This window comes from Maniola jurtina, chromosome 12 (genome assembly GCF_905333055.1).
Source record: "Maniola jurtina chromosome 12, ilManJurt1.1, whole genome shotgun sequence".
In the NCBI taxonomy this organism is placed as follows: domain Eukaryota; kingdom Metazoa; phylum Arthropoda; class Insecta; order Lepidoptera; family Nymphalidae; genus Maniola; species Maniola jurtina.
Window position 1 is genome coordinate 14255581 of NC_060040.1, and position 14169 is coordinate 14269749.

The 14169-nt window shown below is 40.0% G+C and overlaps 2 protein-coding genes across 5 annotated transcripts in view; one reads left to right on the forward strand and one right to left on the reverse strand.

Moving 5' to 3' along the window:
* The window catches only part of LOC123870539 (vacuolar protein sorting-associated protein 13A-like), a 46447-nt gene extending 38217 nt beyond the window's left edge, over window positions 1–8230 (reverse strand). For 3 of the 4 annotated variants that reach the window (XM_045913889.1, XM_045913890.1, XM_045913887.1), the window contains exons 1-9: window positions 8145–8230; window positions 5177–5338; window positions 3955–4355; window positions 3422–3633; window positions 2799–2973; window positions 2036–2309; window positions 1546–1789; window positions 949–1079; window positions 84–284 (exon numbers count right to left, since the gene is read on the reverse strand). In XM_045913889.1, coding sequence (XP_045769845.1) covers window positions 84–284; window positions 949–1079; window positions 1546–1789; window positions 2036–2309; window positions 2799–2973; window positions 3422–3633; window positions 3955–4355; window positions 5177–5317 — 1779 coding nt within the window. In that variant the 5' untranslated portion in view covers window positions 5318–5338; window positions 8145–8230. Of the gene's footprint in view, window positions 1–83; window positions 285–948; window positions 1080–1545; window positions 1790–2035; window positions 2310–2798; window positions 2974–3421; window positions 3634–3954; window positions 4356–5176; window positions 5339–5930; window positions 6115–8144 lie in introns of those variants that run through there. The other variant, XM_045913888.1, reaches the window with a different exon arrangement.
* A 2300-nt stretch (window positions 8231–10530) lies between these two features.
* LOC123870563 lies at window positions 10531–13932 on the forward strand. Its single transcript, XM_045913929.1, has 5 exons — window positions 10531–10659; window positions 10972–11028; window positions 12547–12621; window positions 13040–13273; window positions 13723–13932. Exons 1-5 carry the CDS (start codon window positions 10534–10536, stop codon window positions 13873–13875), a joined length of 645 nt encoding a protein of 214 aa, XP_045769885.1. The 5' UTR covers window positions 10531–10533; the 3' UTR covers window positions 13876–13932.
* Window positions 13933–14169: the final 237 nt, after the last annotated feature.

Here is a 14169-nt window from a genome sequence, read left to right on the forward strand (position 1 = left end):
AAAGCTGTTTTTATAGTTAGCTACGTAGACGGGTTCTGAGAATTACTTTGGTACTTACTAAAAATTTTAAAAACCTTCCTTACCTCCACATAGACCATTTCAACAGGTTCAACATGGCATGTAACTCCCAAGTCAGCGTGGCTGTTCGCTGGATTCTTCTCCACATCCAAAGCCAATACTGTATTGCTTCCCACCGTGGAGCCCTGAGCAGCTATCAGAAGTGGCACCAGCTCTCCATCAGAGGACATGCCTTCTATTACTATGCTTTCTGTTCGCGCTGACACCTGGTCAATAAATGTTTTATAAGCAAAGGAAGAAAGACGTAAATAAAACCACGGATTGCGATCGGAAGTGCGATTTTATTCAGGATTCATGATAATTCATCGAAAATAGTAAAATCACATCACACTAATATTATAAAGGCGAAAGTTTGTATGTGTATGTGTGTGTGTGTGTGTGTGTGTGTATGTTTGTTACTCCTTCACGCAAAAACTTCTGGACAGATTTGGCTGAAATTCGGAATGGACATAGACAATATCCTGGATTAGCACATAGGCTACTTTTTATCCCGGAAAACCAAAGAGTTCCCACGGGATTTCGAAAAACCTAAATCCACGCGGACGAAGTCGCGGGCGTCAGCTAGTCAAGAATAAAAACTGGAATTTTGTTGACACAGCTGACAATCGGAATTAAAGCCAAGATAAAAGAAATTTTTGTAAATTTAGCTCGTCAAAGCCATCATAAAATGCTTATAAATACTCATAGATCATACTCATAGATTCTCAAAATGCTAAGATTGTTGAAATTATTGTCCCTCAAAGGCTCAAACTTGCCATCTCTTCGGAATCTGCTTTTTGAACCGGATGGTACAGTTTTGACTTAGGTTGGCTTGGATGAAATAAAGATTTTTAGGTAAATGATACTTTAACTTGCCCAAAGGTATCTTACCTTATATGCTTTCGCAGAGGGTCGCGTTTCCAATGATGCGAGGAACTGCGTCAGGCTTATGACCAGGACTTCTTTACTTCTGTTCATCATTGTCAACGTGCAATTCGCCAACGTCAAATTAAGTTTGTGCTCTGAAAAGTGAAATATTTTCTGGTTTTGGAGGGAGGGGTGCATCTTCCACAAATAGATACAAGAATTTAACTGTTTTTTTATTCAAGGTTTGCACTTGAAGACAATCATATCCCGTAAAAAGCTACGCTAGCCAAATGTAGATTGACAGACTTCACACACCTTGGAAAATATTATGGAGAACTTTCAGTTCTCTTTCACCGTCCAATTCAGTATATTTAATTGCTTAAAACGCACATATCTTTGAAAAGTTAGAGATGCATGCCTGAGAGCGAACTTCCGACCTCCCGAATTGGAGGCGGACGTCTTTAACGACTTGACAATCACCGCTCCTCTAGGTCCTAGTCTAAATAGAACCGTGAAAGACTATTGTCATAGTGGAAATTGTGGATATCAGAGCTCTATTACGTTTTTACATTTAAATGACAGATGCCAGAAACGTACAAAAATTTTATAAATTCAACTCACCAATATACTGTTTAGACTTGTCCTGCCTAGGCTCCCCTTCAGCATAGCCAATAAGTTCGCAAACTCTTTTCTTTTCAGGACTGGACAAATGGCTCCAAAGGCTTTTGCACCGTTCAGTCTTCACGCAGAGCTCTACACGAGATTTAGTTTCATTGTCTGAATCGTTCTCGGAATCTGACGTGGGCTTCCACCAATCGAATTCCGTTTCGGCCACTTCTATTCGTTCTGGTTCTTGTGTAAGGAGCTGAAAATCAAATACTTCATCATTATCATCTTTCTTTCATCTTTTGATAATCACTTTTTGATAGTGGGAGATCACGATTTCAATCCCCGGCAGTGGCGATTTGGAAATTTATTAAATTGCCTCTGGTCTGGTGTGGTGAGATTCGGCCATGACTAGTTACCACCCTACCGTATCGTCAAGTTATTTAGCATTTGGCAAATACATTTCGGAAAGTCGGAGTTAGGGGGAATGCATCCATTAACTTACTTCAAACTTCGCTTGCTCCCTCGCAATAACCACCGATATGATCGGGAGACTATCTTCGCACTTCTGCAGGTCCAACTTCAGTTCAATATCGTTGGGACTCCTCAGCGTGCTTTTGTACGTCTTCTTGTAAATGTTGTAGTTTTCCCGATGCCTCTTGATCGCTGCCCAGGTGTAAGGTCTGACTCGCTGCTCCATCACGACGTTGAAAGCGTAACGCCACCATTTCTTTACGTCCTTCAAAAGTGGCACTCCTGGATGTAAGTGACGGTACTTCCTGGAAATTTAACAGTAGCCTAGTTAGTGTCCCAGGACTAGGAAAAAGGTATGAAATCTCGTATAAAAAAGACGGAAATAGAGTTAAAACCACGCTGTTCCGGAATGAGTTGGAGCCTGGTGGATGGTACATTTGTTCCTGAAACGAATCACATATCTAAAAGTTGCAATGAACCTGCTGATCGATTCCGGAAAATTCGCATCAACTATTATTACAATAGCAATTGTTGTGATTGGCTGAAATTATGCGTCAACCAATCAGAGGTGATTGCGATCGTGACACTGTAACCTGTCATTTTAAGCGAGCGACTGAGTTACTATTGCTCCCTTCATTGCAGAGACTAGAATCATCTCTAAACTATTAGCTTGATCAAGGAGTAAGACAATTTCTGATAATTTTTCTGGAACATTGTCAACCAACATAAGTGTTTCCAGATACATGGGGGTGATAATATTATGTGCTATCTCTATAGGGTGAAGAAGAATTTACCTATTAAGAGTGATCCTCTGGAAAGACGCTAGCAGGTTCTCAATGGAGAGGTACTGCCGTCGAGAAAGTTGCAGAGCGCTGTCCTGCAGCACAGCATCCAGGAGTAATCTCGGCACCCGCGGCTCGCCCGACCGGTTGATTATCACCTTCACTTTACAGGTTACAGGTTTCAGCACTAGAAAGGAAAAACCGGTCAAGTGCGAGTCAAATTCACACGCGACGGCTTCCGTACATCGTAAAAGATTATATACTTTTTTTTAATTTACATGGTGACAATTTTGAAATTTTTATTAGTTGTTGTTATAGCGACAATAGAAACGCATATTTGGTAAAATTTTCAATTCTCTACCGGTTCATGAGATAGACAGACGGACGGGCCTTACGAGTATGGACCCTAAAAAGAACAAAAGTAAGGGCAGATTATGTAAAGAAAGAAGGAATGGAACAAGACAAGAGAAAGCAAGAAATTATACAGGATCCGCAGGAAATAATCCACCTTCTGTGCATATACATGCATAGATATGTATACATGTATATAGATTTCTAAATTTCAAAATTAAAACGATTTTTTTTAATGTCTATTAGGAATTTCTTTCCCATAAGAAAAATATCTTTCTACTTACGAAACTCGAAATCCTCATGATGCATAGAGAACTTGTCCAAACCAGTCAGCATGTAATGCTTCCAGTTATAATACTGCATGGGAGTGATGTGTGCTATCTCCACATCATCGAGAGCTGTGGCTGTGGGGTTCCAGTAGAGGGAGAGTGACTCTACTCTCATCATTTGGTACACTGTTGATGCGTTTGCTGGGGTCACTGAAGCTTTCCATTTGCTGAAATACAGTGATTACTCAGATGATTACTTAGATTGTCTGTATAGGAGTTCCATATTTGAAAATCGTAACTTCGCAAAATTCAAATCTGACCAAACTGACAGTATGAGAATAGAGAAACAACGAAACTGGATCAGATTTGACAAAAGTATTTAAGTTCGATGTCTTTCAATTCGCACTTGGCCAATGTGGTTGACTATGGCTTAAACCCTTCTTGTTCTGAGAGAAGACCACGCTCAGTACCTGAATTGGCGATGGATTGATGATGATGGTGTAAATACCTTAGTATATTGGTAATAGAAATCGTTGCTAATCACGTACCTATTAGTAGTCTCAATAGAGAGACTCTGCAAACACAAGCCACACGCAAGCGGCCCATCTTTGGAACTGATAGAGTCTTCATATCTCACGTGAACATTCCTTACGTAAATCTGCAGGTTATTTACTATAGCCGTGAAAAGATTGCCAAAGAAATTCTGCGGTCCTTTCAACACCTCGCTCTCCGCTTCTAAATCCTGAAGAATCTTCCTCTTGGCTGCTCGTGTTAGCCTTCTTTCTCTTTCTGGATCGAAGTTGCTGTTGGAGATCGCTGGTCCAACCAATATGAGGACGTCTTCGATGTGAACGAGCACTGGTTGGGTGTACAGACCGGACCATGGTATTTGCAAGTTGATTTTTCCGATGGTTCCAATTTTGACATCGATTGGTAGATCTAGCTCGTACTGAAAGATATAGAACGATTAAAGGACCAAGTTAACAAATTGTTTTCATGGCAATGTTTCCAAGGAAAATCCAAAGCTCCAAAATTTTTAATTTCATAAATACATAAACCTATTAGGTATTTATTAAGTTTTCCAATGAGTGTCATTATATATTAATTCAAAAGGTTTCAGGGTAGTGATGAAATAATAGCATGACCCCTATTAGTTCATACAATTTGATCTTTGTATCTTCTTAAAAAATTAGTTCAGAATAGTTTAATCTTCACATCATTATCAAGACTCAGGTCAGGTCTTGCAACAGCCGATGTCGTGACGACATAGACTTATACATTAATTTATATCAATGCGTGACGACGATGTTTTTGACATGAAGGTCAACGGCGTCGCCTTGGCTTTTTTAGAATAGAATAACTGAAAAATTATTTCTTGTTGAGGGTTGTCTATCTACGTTATAGAGAGAACCTACGAGCTATATCTCAAGTTTCTAGACGCAGTAATTTGAGCTGCAGGTACGTTGATATGTCAATCAGTCAGTCTTTTCATATTTAGTTAAATGCTCTGGCAGCAACTAGATAGCGAACAATCTAGGGAAAAGCTTTGCATTCTTAAAAGAGCTTCTGGCTTAAGCATAAGATCAGCGAGGTTGACGTTGTCGAAAAAGATTCCAACGTTAAGGCGCTCTTAAGGAAATACGTTAAGGACCTGGACACACCAGGTCTTTAACGTATTTCCGGAGGAGTCTGTTGAGGGTCCCGATGAGTAGGCACTTTCGAACATGATGACTCTGTTCTGTTACTTAGGGATAAGAACTGCATTCTTACCAGAGCTTCAGGTTTAAGCTTAAGATCAGCGAGGTTGACATTGCCGGAAAATATTCCCACGTTGAGGTTCTCAGTGTCCAGGTCCTGAACGTACTTGCCGAGGAGTCTGTTGAGGATCCCGGCGACTGCGCCTTCGAACATGATGGCTGCGGTCTATGTTACCTGGGGATAACAACAAATTGTTAACGTAAGCATTACCTAGGTGTATTTCTAGGTTGTGTCAATTGTGAAACATAGGTTTCTTTTGAAGCAAGTAGATTCGTGTTTTGGCAATGCGGGGTTTCGATTGCTTGAAAATTTTCAAGTAAAGTACTAAATATATTTCGCATTATATCAAGTAGATTGATTTTCATTGAGTTTGGAGTTCGAGCAGTAAGTTAGTCAGATTATGTACCGAAATAAAAGTACCTACTTTCAAGAATAAAAGTTTCTCTTACAAAAATAAACGTTTTTCTTTCTTTCTTCTTTTTGTACCGAATTTGGATCTACCTAGCTGAACTGCAAATAAATACATATGTCGTAGGTGCCTAGGATTATTATGGTTTATTATTTAGTTTCAATTGCTCCATTGTTCTTTTTTTTTGTACGCTGGCGAAACAATTTAGGCACAGTACCTAGTACCTACTTAGTTATCTACAGTGGCCTGAACTGGATATATTTCAGAATATCTTCTTTAAACTAAAGGAGGTGGTTTAGGGGGTAATATGCTATTCATTAGTCTATGAATAAGAGAAACGAGTAGGTACCTACTTACCGAATCGAAGTAGGTGGGTATATTTGTCATATTCTCAATAAATAACCTTATAACCAAATGATTAGTGAAATTGTGTTTATGTAAATAATAAACACAAAACATCAAACACGTCCGATACAACAGAAACAAAGTGTTCTTTCCTTTATTAAAATCAGTTATCGCTTGCTATCGGCAGATAACATGATTATCTTGGACCTACTTATTTACACTACTTTATTTTTACATGCATTTATTTATGCGTGGCAAATTAAATTGATTGGTAAAATTTAACTTTTACCAATCAATTTCATTTCAACTCTCTAGTCAAGTTTTGAAATCTCTGTCATGGTCTCTCTGCATCGTTCCTGAATTGTCAAGTTCAAGTTTTGAAATCTCATTCCTGAGGGTACCACCAAACCCATACCGGGTTTAATAAAAACTGTCATGCCCCTTCCAGATTGGCCCGCTTCCATCTTAGACTGCATCATCACTTACCACCAAGTGAGATTGCAGTCAAGGGCTAACTTGAATCTGAATAAAAAAATTCTGACTAAACGGATGGGTCCTGAAAAGGTCCCCCATTTGTTCCATCTTAAACTGCATCATCATTACCATCAAATGAGATCACGTGAAGGGCTAACTTAGAATGGAAAAAAAAGAAAAAATAACAGACAAACAGACACACTTTCGCATCTATAAAACCTGTTAAAATAATAGTAAGTAATTAAGTAGATGGATGGGTACTGGATTGAAAGTAGGTAACTTTGGCCCTATAAGTGAGTAGGTACTTTGTAATCAAATTCTACTAATGACTGAGCTTCAAACATCGAGAGCGGAAAATTAAAAGATACTAAAAGATCATTTAATTAAGATGAAAGGTCACTAGGCAGGCGCAATGTTAGATAACAATAATTGAGGAGCCGGCGAATGAAACGGCTTACTTAGTTACACTTTATAATAAAAAGATTTTTTTTTCTTTAATCCGAACGTTTTGGCCCATTGAATACAAATCTGCATTCATTTCAAACAAAACTTGCAAAAGTTTAACCCAAAGTTCAGTGATTTGGATCACAGAATATGGACTTGTACCTACTCATTTCCATGCAAGATGACCTAAAATTGTGCTGAAATTGAGTCTAAGTTCATGGTTTCGATTACTGAATACTCTGACCAAGCACAACTGCCTAAAACTGTGAATTGATAAGTAGGTAAAGTTTGACACCATTCATTCAGTTATTGTCCCCTCCTGTAAAATTTCCATTCCATTCCATCAGCCTGTATGCGTCCATTGCATACAAGACCAAGAGCGCGCCACCAAACACGATCCTCCGCCACCTTCTGCAGGTCATCGGTCAAACGGGCTGAAGCACAGAATAATATAATGGCTGAAGGCCGTAAAATTTAATTTCGTGCAATTACACCGTTTTGTTCGCAAGCTCCTCATTTGATGTTTGCAATTTGCATCACAAAGCGTAGGGACCAACCTAGCTAAAAATAGATCCGCCAACACAGGCGACATTTTATCCCTTTATACAATACAAATCGCCTCGATTTTGTCCCTTCCAATCGTGATTTAAAAATCACTTTTATAATTTATATAAATCTATCTATTCGATGTATTGCCGCAATTAAGAAACGTTAAACGAAAAACAAAGAAAAATTAATCGAAAATATCTGATACTGATCTGAAAAAATTAAATTAAGTATAAAAAAATAACACTAAGCATGTAAGTATACTTAAAAATAACCTTATGTACCTAGATAATGTGATTCTACCTAAACGTGAAAAAAATACCTGGAAAAAAATTAAAAAATACGATCGATCTTACTTGCCACATATTTTCTAAGTAGTAACTTAGTAGTACAATAAGACATAGTTTACATTTCATAAATAAGCGACAAATACCTATTAGGATCCGGCAACATCAAGGCATGTATCAAACCGAAATAATATTGATTGTAATTCAACGATAAGACTGAAATTCTGTAAATATTAAAAAAAAACTCGGCCGTAGTTTTCTTAGCTCCTAAATAGGTACAGAATAAAGTTACAGTAACCTTAGTGTCCGTGTTTTAAGAATATCAAGGTTTTTGTAGCTACTTCGAAAAAAAAAACAAATTAAACGTACCTAGTTCTAGAATTTAACCATAAAATCTGTAAACATTGAAAAAAGCGACAAAAATACAATATTTTCTGAAAGCACAACTGTGTTATGTAAAAAATATTATATTTACCAGTATTACATGATTTTCTTGTATCGACGAGCAGGCTTTTTCCCAGAGGTTTTCCAGTGACGTCAAAGGATTCGGAGGGGGCTGGCTTTGACAGGTGGCATCTACGCATGGGCGGGTTCTGCACATGCGCATTGTACAAGGAAAAGCGATTACGACTTACGGAAAACCTTGCTCGTGATTATGTGTACTCGACTTAATTGAAGACTAGCGACCCGCCCCGGCTTCGCACGGGTGGACATTTATTTTTTCTATTTTCCGGGATAAAATATAGCCTATACGGATTCGGAAGAATCCCTCTAAGTAATGGTAAAAGACATTTTGAAATCGGTCCAGTAGTTTTTGAGCCTATTCAATACAAACATACAAAAATACAAAGGATTCCTCTTTATATTTCTTGTATCGACGAGGAGGCTTTTTCCCAGAGGTATTCCAGTGACGTCAAAGGATTCGGAGGGGGCTGGCTTTGACAGGTGGCATTGAATGCGCATGGGCGGGTTCTGCACATGCGCATTGTACAAGGAAAAGCGATTACGACTTGCGGAAAACCTTGCTCGTGATTATGTGTACTCGACTTAATTGAAGATGTAGACTACATCATCAAAATACTTACACGAACGTAGCATGAAGATGAAACTGTCTTACGTTTGGCGTAGGTAAACTGAGATAGATTAGATGACAAAGAATAAAATCAGTCAAGTGCAAGTCGGACTCGCAAACGAAGGGTTCCGTACACAGAAATCCAAATAATACTATACTAAGGCTCCGTACCAGCGTACAAGATTACGTACTTACTATTTTTGTTTTAAAGAATACTAGCCATGCTAATCATGACTAATACTCCCCTTTCCCCTCCAATCAAGCGTAAAGCTTGTGCCAGGAGTGGGTACGACAATAGTGCAACGGGTGGGGTTTGAACAGCCGACTTTTCGGAATTCAGTCCGCTCCTCAATCGTTGAGCTATTGAGGCTCAAACTTCGACTCGCACTTGACTGGTTTTTCCTTTCTAGTGCTGAAACCTGTAACCTGTAAAGTGAAGGTGATAATCAACCGGTCGGGCGAGCCGCGGGTGCCGAGGTAATAAGGTCCCGTTGGCAGCCTTCGGATACGGAACCCTAAACAAACTACTTGAACCTACCACAGAATTGCAAACAAGTTAATTGAAATGGTACTATACTCATACTGTCTTTAATATTGACACAGTAGCATGTCGCCCAATTATTTATTTTAACTATAAAATAAAGCGAACCGATGTTCTGTTTTTAAAAGAATGCCTTGGAGTATATGAAGCTTTTAGGGAATGGGGCCTAAGAGCTCGTTCACACAGGCTGCGCAAGCGTTGCGTAAGCGTAGACGTAGTGCGTACCATTGCGTTGTAATGTATGGAACTATAAGAAACATGACATACCACTAGCGTGGCGGAAACGTTCATGTAGACGTAATGCGTGCAGTTACGTGTCACGTGTAGTGCTGCATACGCAATTGATGTGAATCGGCCAGACAAAAATAAAATTGTACATTGTAGAGTCGACATCTCCGAAAAGTTATGGTGTCGGAGTGGTGTCGTACCTAGGTATTGCTTGCTTACTTTGCTGCATGCTTTGGCGTGTCTAGAAAGGCTCTATTTACGACATCTCCGCGTATTGACGGCGAACTAATTGCCCAAAGCGCAGCCTGGATTTGACACCCAACCTCCAGGCCCTAAACTGTGATGGCAGGCCTTAGCCGATAAGGTCAAAGAACATTACAGGAAAAGCGCTCGCGCCTCGAAGCCCACACCCCCAATTGGCACTCGGCCAACCGGAGAAGACCATCACACTGCATTGCAGCATTGTAGAGTCAACATATTTCATGTTAGGACAGACTGCAGTCGTGTGTGTTGATTCTCGGTTCCATCATAAGTAATAGCTAAATTAATTAATCAGCGGGCTCTCCGTCACTAGAGCCATACAAAAGTATAGTTTCATTCTCATTTGACCAATCAAACTCGATGCAATTTTGAAGATACCTATGTTTGAGAAACTAATATTTCTGTCAGGTTGGCCAGATTTGTGTTTTCAGTAGTGAACCGGCGGCGATGGGATGATGATGATGATACATTACAATAACCATCCGTCCCTGGTGACATTTTTAAGAGCACCTACCCAAGGTAGACGGATTTTTTAGTTTTTGAACCTCACCAGGGTGCACGGTAGTGGCCCGGCCAAGACGAGTCAAACTAAAGGACGCTGCACTATGCCTACCTTTTTCTGGATCTTGTTTACTATTTAAGTGGGAAACTTCTAGGTAGGTAATATTATATTATCAAGCTAAAATATTAAATGTTGTTGATTTAACGAAATATTGACCTCATAACCTTGCCTCGCGATATGGTCAATTAACTACCCACTGCATGGTCGTTTATCTCAAATTATTACGTGTTTTCTTTGACTCAAATGGTCTCATTCCTATAATCAGTTGTCTTGAATCTTTAAACATGCGTGGACTTGTGGTTTTTATTTCTTTGTCATTATTAGCGGTAAGTTATTTTAAGTATACTATTTTTCTTTGTATTTTAATTGATTTAATAAATTTTGACGATACTTAACTAAAATAAAAACCTACTTTTTTCTATATTAGTCAGCCAATTTTTTTATTGAAAATATTATACCAAAACTTTAAGCCAGCCTTATCCAATTACTTTAGCAAAGAAGCCCTCATAGAATGGTGCCAAGAATGCGACGGCTGCATTTCTGCGCTGGACAGCCAGGCTGATCCTTTGCGCAGGAAATGAGCCAGCCCCTGATTGATTTAATTGATTTCAGTTACTAATTTTTTTTCCTCATTTTAGGTATGCCAGGGGGACCCTGTTGCTTCGCCAGTAATATGTGGCCGAATGCCCACTGCGGTAAGGATCCCATACCAGAATATATATTCAGTTACCTACTGCGACCGCCGACCATCATCATCATTCCCACCCATCAACGGTCCACTACTGAGCACGGGTCCCAGAATGAGAAGGCTTTTTTTAACGGTGAAGGAAAACATCGGTAGGAAGTTGCATGCCTGATAGTTCTCCTTAGGTAATGTTCTCAAAGGAGTGTGAAGTCTGCCAACTCGCACTTTTTTTTCTTCTTTGTTTTTTACTCAGATACAAGTTAACCCTTGACTGTAATCTTACCTGGTGGTAAGTGATGGTGCAGTCTAAGACGGAAGCGGTCTAACCTGTAAGGGGTGTGAACCCTTGGGGTTTAGGTTTCTACACGACATCGTACCGAAACGCTAAAGCTCTTGCCGGTAGGGTGGTAAATAGCCACAGCCGAAGCCTCCCACCGGACCAGACCATAGATTTAGAAATTATAAAATTCTAAACCCCTGCCGGGAATCGAACCCGGGACCTCCCACAAATAAGACCACAGCGCGTACCACTGCGCCAGGGAGGTTGTTAAAACTTGGCCAGCGAGGTGGACTTGGTCCATACATCGTCAACGTCTGTCTGTGGATGCCCACTGTTGGATATAGGTCTTTCTCCACTTCCTCCTACACTTTTTATGTCGTCGGCCCATTGCGGTGGAGGGCATACAACACGCACAGGTACCTGTACGTACTGCGTAGGTACAGGCGGACGGACAGACAGACAACAGACGAACAATGTAGTGATCCTATCATAATCATCAACCGATTGACGTCCACTGCTGGACATAGGACTTTTGTATGGACTTCCACACGCTGCAGTCTTGCGGCGCTGCCATCCAGCGCCTCACAACTGTAGCTCGATTCCGTAAAACTTGCATCAATAATAATTACAATCGCAATTGTTGTTATTGGCTTTTATGGTACCTATTCTTGTTGCAACAATGCATTACGATCGTAGCATTGTAATTGTCATTCACCGCAATTGAGCCGCGGGTTGCCGTTTCAGCAACTTGGGATCCAAACGTCAAACTGTTTTCCGAACTGTGTCCCCTACCTATTACCATTTCAGAGTTCAGCTTCGGAACCCGCTGGCTATGTTGATTACTCTAGTTCTCCTACAGATTTGCTCATTGATTCTATAAGGGTTCCTTTTTAACCCCGACCCAAAACGAAGGTGTTATAAGTTTGACGCGTGTATCTGTGTATCTGTCTGTGGCATCGTAGCTCCTAAACGAATGTACCGATTTTAATTTAGTTTTTTTTTTGTTTGAGAGGTGGCTTCATCGAGAGTGTTCTTAGCTATACCTAATCGAAGAAAATCGGTTCAGCCGTTTGAAAGTTATCAGCTCTTTTCTAGTTTTTTTATAGTGGTTTTTGACTCGGAGTTTTTTTAAATTTTTTCCTTTTGAGATACAGAACCCCAAAAATGCGAATGTGTCGAAATGTGTGAATTTTTGACTTCTAGAATTGTTCAATTAAGCTAAATGTAATATGTATATTATGTTTACAGATATACAGGTGCCTCGGCACACCGCAAATAGTGAAGCCCGGAATCGCTTCCCAGTGTGATAAGACTCTTCCTGAGGTAACCATTATAACACTAACTTAATTTTGATCGTTTCCGAAATTTAAACATAAGAAAAATAAGTTTTTATGATCTAAAAAAGGAGTACAATGGAAAACTACTTACAAGTAGCTAATCCACGAGCAACTTGGGTGAAATTTCTGAAAATACATAGGTACTTTTTAATGGGGATCTATATTGTTAACAAAACCTTCATTCAACATATATTAAGTTTCTAAACCGAGTCGATCAATTGATATCCCTACATTATTTAGTCGAATAGTTTTTTTCACCCAATTTCGGCCGTAGGTACCTAAATGGTAGAACTAAATGTGCTATTGGAATTTATCATTATCCTTTTTTGTTAGCGGTTTACGTAAGAGTAGGTATTGGTAATTTTCAAGTTTAGGCACTACTGAAGTGATATTTTTATTTTCAGTGTGAAAAAATCACATGCATATTCAGGAAATCGGGTTGGATGGATGGTGACAAGATAGACAAGCCCAAGTTATCGGCGTACTTCGACCAGTTCGCCAAAGACAACCCCGACTGGCAGAAAGCTGTGGACGGCGTGAAGTCGACCTGTCTTCAAGCGGTCTTACCACCCCAGGGCATCCACCTCAACTGCCCAGCTTTTGATGTCATGCAGTGCAGCTTTGCGACCTTTTTAAAGGTAAGTTTAAAAAACAGTTCCAAGTGCGAGTCGGCCTCGCACACGAAGGGTTCCGTACTATCGTACCTACAAGATATAAGTACCAAACACCTTTATCTAGAACTCTGCAAGTTAATAACGGTACATCTAACCACAAATTCACGGATTTCGGATTTATTCCTTAATTGTGCTATAAGACCTATACCTACCTGCCAAATCTGCCAGACGGACGGACGGACATAGAGACAGGCAGATAGACAAACAACATAGTGATCCTATAAGGGTTCCGTTTGAGGTACGGAAACCCTTAAAAACGTCAAGTGTGAGTTGGACTCGCACACAAAGAGTTTGGTACCATCGTACAAGATTAGTTATGTTCTTTTTTTTTAATTCACCTGGCGGTCCGGCCTTTAACCACGCTATCGCCGCTAGAAGAACCTTAGAATATACTAATTCCTAATGATTTCCAGAACGCCGAACCATCTCTGTGGAAGTCATCAGAAGGCTGCGAGTACCCTCGCCAGTACGCCGCAGCTTGCCCCGTGTGCCCCACCGACTGCTTCGAGCCTCAAATACCTCTCGGCTCGTGCAACGCCTGCAACGCTTTGCCGAGGTCACCCTAACGTGTTAATCTAAACTTAGTACTTACGCGTGAGGTAATAAATACCTGAGAGTGCAAATATTGTTTTATTTCGGTCACCTTTAGGCTAAGTAAGCCCTTATGGGATTTGTATGAAGACGTCGAAGACGTTCGCTGGTTTTTTTCGTTTCCGGCTTTGGTAATTTCCAATTGTACACCAATTACCAGACGCTTGTACCGATCCATCCATACTAATATTATAAATGCGAAAGTGTGTCTGTCAGCTACCTTTTCACGGCCCAACAGTTTAACCGATTCTGACGAAAGGTACACGGTT